This window comes from Apostichopus japonicus, chromosome 17 (assembly GCF_037975245.1).
Source record: "Apostichopus japonicus isolate 1M-3 chromosome 17, ASM3797524v1, whole genome shotgun sequence".
NCBI lineage: Eukaryota > Metazoa > Echinodermata > Holothuroidea > Aspidochirotida > Stichopodidae > Apostichopus > Apostichopus japonicus.
This window is the reverse complement of record NC_092577.1, coordinates 35,259,752-35,267,782: the sequence shown is the minus strand read 5'-3', so window position 1 is coordinate 35,267,782 and position 8,031 is coordinate 35,259,752. Positions and strand designations below refer to the sequence as shown.

The window sequence follows — 8,031 nt, the reverse complement described above, 5'->3', positions numbered from 1 at the left end:
ATGTTGGATGAAGCTACATGGACTAAATATTTAGTTAGTATGTTAAAATGGCCTACACCAAGCTCTTAGTCTATAAGGCTAACAGTCTTTAACCTCTTAGTGTCATTTAGTCATACACGGTAACACCTCAAATTGTCTTCTGCTATCACCAAACTTTGGCTATATTGCTATCCACGGTTCCTATTGGAGCAGTTTCTATTACCCTCTTCTACACCTCCCCTTGACCTCCACGTGATCTGCCTCCGCCCAGGACCTAGTCAAAAAGGCCAAAAATACAACACTTGCACTGCAGTAAATGTAGCTAATGTACTACTAGAAATACCTGCCCTCCTCTCACCCCTTTCTTGTTTCTTCCTCACCCTCCCCCATCTAGTCAGGCCTTCACCTCTACCCTCTAGTCTGGTCTTCACCCTCCCCCCCTCTAGTCAGGTCTTCACCCTCCCCTTCAAGACAGGCATTCACCCTGCCTAGTCAGGCCTTCACTCTCCCCCCTCTAGTCAGGCCTTTACCCTCCCCCCTCTAGTCAGGCATTCACCCTCCCCCTTCTAGTCAGGCCTTCACCCTCCCCCCTCTAGTCAGGCATTCACCCTCCCCCAAGCACATTACTTAAATACCTGATTGATATAGCACATTTCACGTCAAACCAAAAAACTTCATCTTTGATTGATCACACTGTTCAATTTCACAGATCACAGGCTGTGATACATCAAACTAAGAACACAATGATTTTGAAGCCAAATTCTCTCAAGAAATTTAATCCACATGCCCCCCCCCCCCTCCCCAACCCCACAATTAAAAAAAATGTTGATAACAAATATTCCTTCTTATTAAATTAAAATTGGCTAAAAACTGTCTACTATAGCATCCTTCTTGACAGACAATGGATTGAAAATGTCATTTCAAAGCCGATGATTAAACTATCAAAACCAACTGGAAAAACATTTTGGGAGCAAATTGCTTAATGAATATTAGATGACAACTGAAAGGTTTACTTCCTATAAGTGAAAATAAATGGTGGAAAAAAAATAAAATTCAATCGATTTTATTTCCTCAAAATATTTATCAACACCCGTTCATCAGATTTAGGGTATAAACAAAGAAATTGACAAATAAATGGACCCCAAGGAACCAAGTTACCAGGGATTTCAAATATATTTTAACTCCCATCAGAGTAATAAATATCTCTTGAGTGATGTAATTTTGTGTCCCTCTCGGGGGAACATTTAAGTCAAGAGTAGCAAATACCTAATGGGATCATTGACTGAATGGAAGTCTAGGGTTCAACATTTTCAAGTTACATTTACAAAAGTTTGAAAAAGGACCTTATAACTTCAGGAAACTACATGGTTTTCTTGTTCCCTTTTTATTTCTTTTTTATTTCTTGTTTTTTACTAATTTACTTTTTCTTTAGAAGTAATAATTGTTGATAATAGGAATGACTAAATGCAATGATTGCAAGCCTCCTGTTTTCATCAAAACAGGGTCACAGCAAATTATAGCCCAATGGTAACTAATTACAAAACGTTAGTAACTCCAAGCCTTTTTGAGTTTTGTTTATCTTCTTCTTTTATTATGCTTAATTTTAAATGAAAACTATATCAGGTTGATGAATCACTAAGGTGATGAATAATGACGGTGTGGCATTTAAGAAACAAAAAATTAACATATTATATTAAATCTTTCAGCAGAAAGCCAGAAATCTGCTTTTAATGGATTCTCTGCCAATATTAAGATGAGTATGTTAACATTGTTGAGTCACAGAAGTAATGACGACAACTAATTTGTCTACTTCTTGTGTTTGACAAACAATTGATTTTGATGGACAAATTAAAAAACCAACTTCACTTTGACCTGTATTGACCTGTACAGACTAAAAGACCACATATGCATATTCATACCACATATGAATATACATTTAAGCACATGTCCTTTACTGTGTAAGTTATGACCTTATGGTTTATAGCAAACTTTAAAGGGTGTGAAGACTCGCGCATAAAGAAACGTCTAATGCCGGTAATTTGACCTAGTTTTGAATGAGGTGTAACAGAAGTGTTAAACACCACCATCGATCCCAGAAAATACACACACAGTTTACTACCGTCGGTAATTATACATTGCTGTACAGTCAGTACATACAGCTACGGTCAATACCCACAGCACAGTGTATAAACAATACAGCGATGGACATCTCAGGTCCAGCTAAAGATAACAAGGTATCACGTTTCATTACTGTCTGCATTTTGTAGCGACACGAACAAAACGTCACTTGCAAGCAACAGAAAGTTAACATTTTCAGATGGCCCCATGCGGTTTGGGGCGAGTCTTCAATGCCTTTAAGGCCAACAAACCCAGGATCTTCTACAAGGAACTGAGTCACCCCCCCACCAGATCCCCACCCTTGGAACTGATGCATAAAAGGCAAGCAAGCAACCTTGAACTATGAAATAAATGTTTAATAACAAAACACGTCACATCCTAGTGGATCTTCTTCAACAAGCCCTTACAAACTAGATACATTTTCGGACAGTTCGAAATAATCCTGCGACCAGGGCTGCCATAGTTTGCAGACCACCGCTTTCTAAGATAACCTGTTTTGGGACCAAAACTTTGAGCTGTTTGTAATTACTAATATTTCCAAAAGTAATTTATGGGAGGTAGCAAATCTCTGAGAACCATTTCAAAATAATTAAGAGGTATCAACTTATCAATGTTTTGATAAACTTGGCAGTAGAAACCTTCAAGTTTGAACGTAAATGACCACATTTTTGTACCTCCATAAAAAACATAAGATACAAAAAAAAAAAAAAAATCTCTGAGAACCATTTCAAAATAGTTAAGAGGTATCAACTTATCAATGTTTTGATAAACTTGGCAGTAGAAACCTTCAAGTTTGAACGTAAATGACCACATTTTTGTACCTCCATAAAAAACATAAGATACAAAAAAAAAAAAAAAAAAAAAGAAAAGTACATTGCAATGTGAGCAAGTACATTATTTTCACAAAATAAAATACAGAAACATGATCATTCTACATACATGTATTTCTGGGGTTTTTTCCCTTCACAGGTATTTTTTGCATAATTGAATTTATATTTGTTTTTTACTAATAAACACAAAAGTTCCAATGCATATACTTTGTTATACTTAGCAACCAAATAATTCAAATAATGCCAAATAACGTACAAATCATTAAAAGACTCCCAAGATATTTTTTCAATTTTAAAAAACTTCAAAGTAATATATCTTTTTTAAGTACATAATTACACCGCAGTTATAAAGAATGCATACAAATGTTATCTTATGATTGTCTGACTTGTAAAACTGCTTGGAAACCAAACATATTTAGTAAAATGAAAATATTACCAAACCAGAAGGACTTAAAATCTTCTTTGCAACTGGCAGAAGACCACTGAGACATTTTTACTGAATAATCCAGAATTTTAGGTAATAAATTTAGTCCTTTTTACTTATAGATTATAATGCTACTTTCGTTCAAAATATTTCTATTCCGATTCAAGTTGAAACAAGATCAGAGGGGTTCTTGTGGGGTCAGAAGGTGGCTTGGACCAAACAAAGAGTTTCAGACAAAGAGGTTATCATCAGAAGGTGATTGAGGAGGGAATCTGGGGATCATGGGGGTGGACTAGCGAGGAGTGGATGGAGACAAAAGAACAGTGGGCGGCTGCATTTCACATTATTACTCTCTTCTGAAAATGCAAATGTCTCTCATCAGACACACTGCCATAGAAATGTTAAAGTCAAAATAGCTTCAACTGCAATATATGAAGAATCGAATTAACAAGACTTGACATTGTTGACCGTGGATGGAAAACAAATCATTTTTAACTCGGCTCAATTGAGAGAGAGAGTAGAAGAAGATACAATGATAAGCAACACAGTTTTGTTAAGTGGCAAGGATTAGCAATACAGGGCAGAAAAGCTGGCAGCAAACGTAGCTTCTCACCCTGAGCAGAAGAAAAGCAAAATAAAACTAAAAACATGATTATTATTATCTATTATTCCAATGAAAGCACCATCGCCAACCGTTACCCCAACCTCCCTTTTTTTCTTCTTGATAAACAAATACGCTCTTTACTTTCCTGTAAGCGTCATTTGAAATATAAAAGTTGCATTTTTCAAACCTCAAAGGTAAATTGGACCATGTTTGCCAGCCCCCTCCCCCCACCCTCCCCCTTATCCATTACCAACAACTGCCAGCATGAGATGGCTGAGTTTTGGATTACATAACCTGTGCGGGTGGATAACCAGTCATAGAAAAAGGTTGTTCCTTCTCAGCAGTATTTATGTTTGTTTCTCTCCTTCAGTTTGTCCTTCAGAAATTTCTCCCTAAGTGTCACAGACCGTTACATCTTACATGTAGTATCAATTTCAAATGGAAGATATATTTTCTATCATATCTAGTACCCATCCTTGATAGATGTAGGACTATTGTTACAGTTTTCCAGTGTTTTCAAGATGTTTGGTGTGTCAAAAGTTCAGCAGTTTATCGCAGACCTTCTGGATACTGACAGCTTGCCAGCAATTAATCATTGCTTGACAATCAATCATTGGTTGAAATTTGAGCCTTGTTACCATGACAATATGCACTGACAGCTAGCCATAACTGACAGATCAATGTTTTCTTCACAGGATAAGTCCAAACACTGTGACAAGAGTCGTTAAGGATCGGACAATGTTTCGTTCCTTTGTTACTGTTACACATTGGGGGGTCTAAAGAAACGAAACCAACTTATATTTCTATACTGGTGTAATGTACATTGCTCAAGGTAAGGTAATTCTGTATCCAGCATATACATTTAGACAGATTAAGATGATTGAAATCTTTAACACTTTGACAATATAGTATTAAATGTTTGTTTTTACACACAAATAAATTTAAAAAATTCTCAACAGAGGTTTTCACAGACGTGTGTATGTAACAAGCCAAAAGTCAAGTCAAGCCATTAGTCAACCAAAACAAAAATGTAGACAATTTTTGTACGTAAATACTTGCTTTCAACAGATACATCTGTAACCTTAATCTTAATAATAAAAATTAAAAAAAAGATTATTGTTTTTGTTTTTCGCCCCTTAAAATTACAAATTATTGAAGGTTATTTCAAAAAATTAAGATGAATAACTTTTTTCATCTGGTTCACAAATATAGTTTTCAATGATCAATTATTTAACACACAAAAATATTTTAAAAAACACAAAAAAACAACACAATTCTGGTATCAAAAAATATTACTCCATATTCACAGCTTGGCTCAGAAACAAGAAACACTCTTTTCTTTTTACAGATAATCTGGCTTTTGGTACCACAGAATGTATTCGATAAAACTCTGCAATCCTCCAATCACACATTAACAGTACTTTGTCGTTGCTATGCATAAAAAGGGTATCACAATTATTATACATGCTACAAGCAAAAAAAATAACAACAAAAATATAACAAGATGGAGAAAAAAAATAATACTTAAACACACGAGAATGTTGGACGGCAGCAACTGACTCTAACTCGGAGCGTTGGGTTATAAACTCCTCGGCTTCGGATTGATGAGTTCGATTTGTCGGTAGCGTTTCCTTAGCATAGACACTTGGTCTTTGAAGAGTAACGGATCGAGTCGCATTTTCGATCGCATCAGTGGCATGTACCCGAAGACTTGCGAAAAGTCCTGCATGCACTTCTGTCTCTGTTGGAAGTTCTCCACCTCCCGGACTTGGGTACCGTCCTGTCCCATCATCATCTCGTGGTACTGCTTCTTCTGGGTGACTTTAATCGGGGGCATGTGCGTTACGTCGGCGATGAGGTAATTCATCAGAAGGTCGTCGCAGTTACTGGCAGAGTTCACCTGATCCCGTAGCACTTGAGGCAAATGGTTTGTATAAAGATAGTTGTAGTATCTGTTGAGGTAGAGAGAGGAGAGTAAAGTTACCTACAGAATACCTCCGAAACATCAATTGGCCAGCCACAAAACAGTGCCTGTCTAGTGCAAATAGCCAGAATACGATTAACAGTGGATTCTGATCTCAACAGATTGTACAAACTAGTGGAATATTTCTTATCATAGGATGTTGTAGTGCAACAGTAATACCTCAGCCAACCTCAATCTCATTCATGTACAGAAGCTATACCTCAACCAACCTCAATCTCAAGGTCATACATGTACGACAGTAATACCTCAACAAACCTCAATCTCAAGGTCATACATGTACGACAGTAATACCTCAACCAACCTCAATCTCAAGGTCATACATGTGCAACAGCCATACCTCAGGAAACCTCAATCTCAAGGTCACCTACGACAGCAAGGTACCACAATCTCTTTTCAACTGAGGATAATATCAAAATATTATTTAATAAGCTCAACAACCGACCTTGAGGAGAACCTCAAAATGATTTGCTGAGGTAAAAGAGGTAATACTGTAGTTGCAATGTACAATGTAGAAATCAATTTTCAAACCATGATAATACAGAACTGCAAATAACAAAACATGCCTGAAGTTGACACAGAAATTGCTGTAATGGCTATTTGAAATAGTTGCAAATGTTCCTCACATACTGTAACCTCAAAAGCAAGAAAACTGTTAGAGGCTTGTTTTTCACCAAGTTCTCTGTCATATAAAGATATAATGATGGTTGGGAGTGCGTTTCCTTTAAGACTAACATATTAATCATGAGGGTGGGACATTGCTCGACTTACTTGTGGTAAAAGGCAGCGCCTGTGAGAACTATTGAATATTCATTAGTCCACTTAGAGGAGTATCCCCATTGTTCGTTAGCTTCGTCCCAGTAATGAGACCTAGCCGGGAAACCAACCAATCTGTCGGGGAACGTCTGCCAGACAGCAAACGCAAAGTCAATCTGAAACAAAGAGAATAAGAGAGGAAAACATAACACAGATTACAAATGGATAGGGAGAGGAGATATGTGCTCGAATATGAAGACTTGGTTTAGGGGCAGGGTGGTTCAGAACCCTGGGAATGCTGCTGGCGGAACCCTACAAAGGATGAGTTTGTACATAAGCCAGACCTACCTGTGATATGTTATTTCAACATATATATCAGGCCTACCTGTGATATGTTATTTCAACATATATGTCAAGCCTACCTGTGATATGTTATTTCAACAGATATATCAGGCCTAGCTGTGATATGTTATTTCAACATATACAGTAGATGGACGATGCCCTAGTAAAACTTTCCAATCTCTTATTTTCTGTCTAAGACTTTCAACACTTGAATTTGAGGGGAAAAAAAAGACAAATTGGACATGATGACTTATTTCCATGTACAAAACATTTCAAAATGCATCTGGCTAATTTGATGAGTCTAAGAAGAGACGTTCTCACCTCATCTTTTGAGAGCTTTGCGTTCTCATCTAAACTTAGTACTGCATCGGTTTCGATAACATCGTAGTGACCAAACCTAGCACTCAGGTCCTGTAGATATATGAAAAAAAAACACAGAGTAAGTATTTTACAGTTGTAAAGGGATATGTAATTCATTAGTCTCCTCTCTACCCCCTCTCATCCCTCTCCTCTCTACCCCCCTCCCCATCTCTTCCCTGTCTCTCCCTCCACCTCTCTCTCATCCTTTTCTCTCCCCTTCCCCGGTTCTCTCTCTTCTTTTGTCAAAAGAATAAATTTTAAAGGAAATTTCACCAGAATCATTAGAATACATTCCTCTTTCATAAACCATAGACAAATTTTCCCCTGACTACCATTCTTTTCAGGTTCCTGTGAGTGAAACTCAGAATTGACTGGCATTACACAAAACCACTCCACAACCCCCATGAACCCCTCATTCCATCCCCCCTCCCCCATTTGAACTCCTTTTCTATAACTGCTGGTTACAAAAAGTACTCATGAAATAAAATGAAAACGATGAACGATGAAATGTGAAAACTAAAATATGGTACAACAGCCGACTGTTATCTCACATAATAAAGCAGAGCTTTCATCCAAACTCTTGAATTGAGATTTCAACAACGGTTAGATATCATTTTTTTCGTTTTAGCCTTCAAGA

General features: G+C 37.1%; 2 protein-coding genes across 2 annotated transcripts in view; both read right to left on the bottom strand.

Annotated features, from left to right (window-relative positions):
* The window catches only part of LOC139984392 (large ribosomal subunit protein eL30), a 52,617-nt gene that overhangs the window by 32,399 nt on the left and 12,187 nt on the right, over window positions 1-8,031 (bottom strand). The window lies entirely within an intron of this gene.
* LOC139984385 (exostosin-1-like) overlaps window positions 4,187-8,031 on the bottom strand; it is a 71,476-nt gene continuing 67,631 nt past the window's right edge. Inside the window, exons 6-8 of the mRNA XM_071998282.1 lie at window positions 7,356-7,445; window positions 6,708-6,868; window positions 4,187-5,907 (exon numbers count right to left, since the gene is read on the bottom strand). Of these exons, the coding sequence (XP_071854383.1) occupies window positions 5,535-5,907; window positions 6,708-6,868; window positions 7,356-7,445 (624 nt within the window). The 3' untranslated portion in view covers window positions 4,187-5,534. The remainder of the gene's footprint in view (window positions 5,908-6,707; window positions 6,869-7,355; window positions 7,446-8,031) is intronic.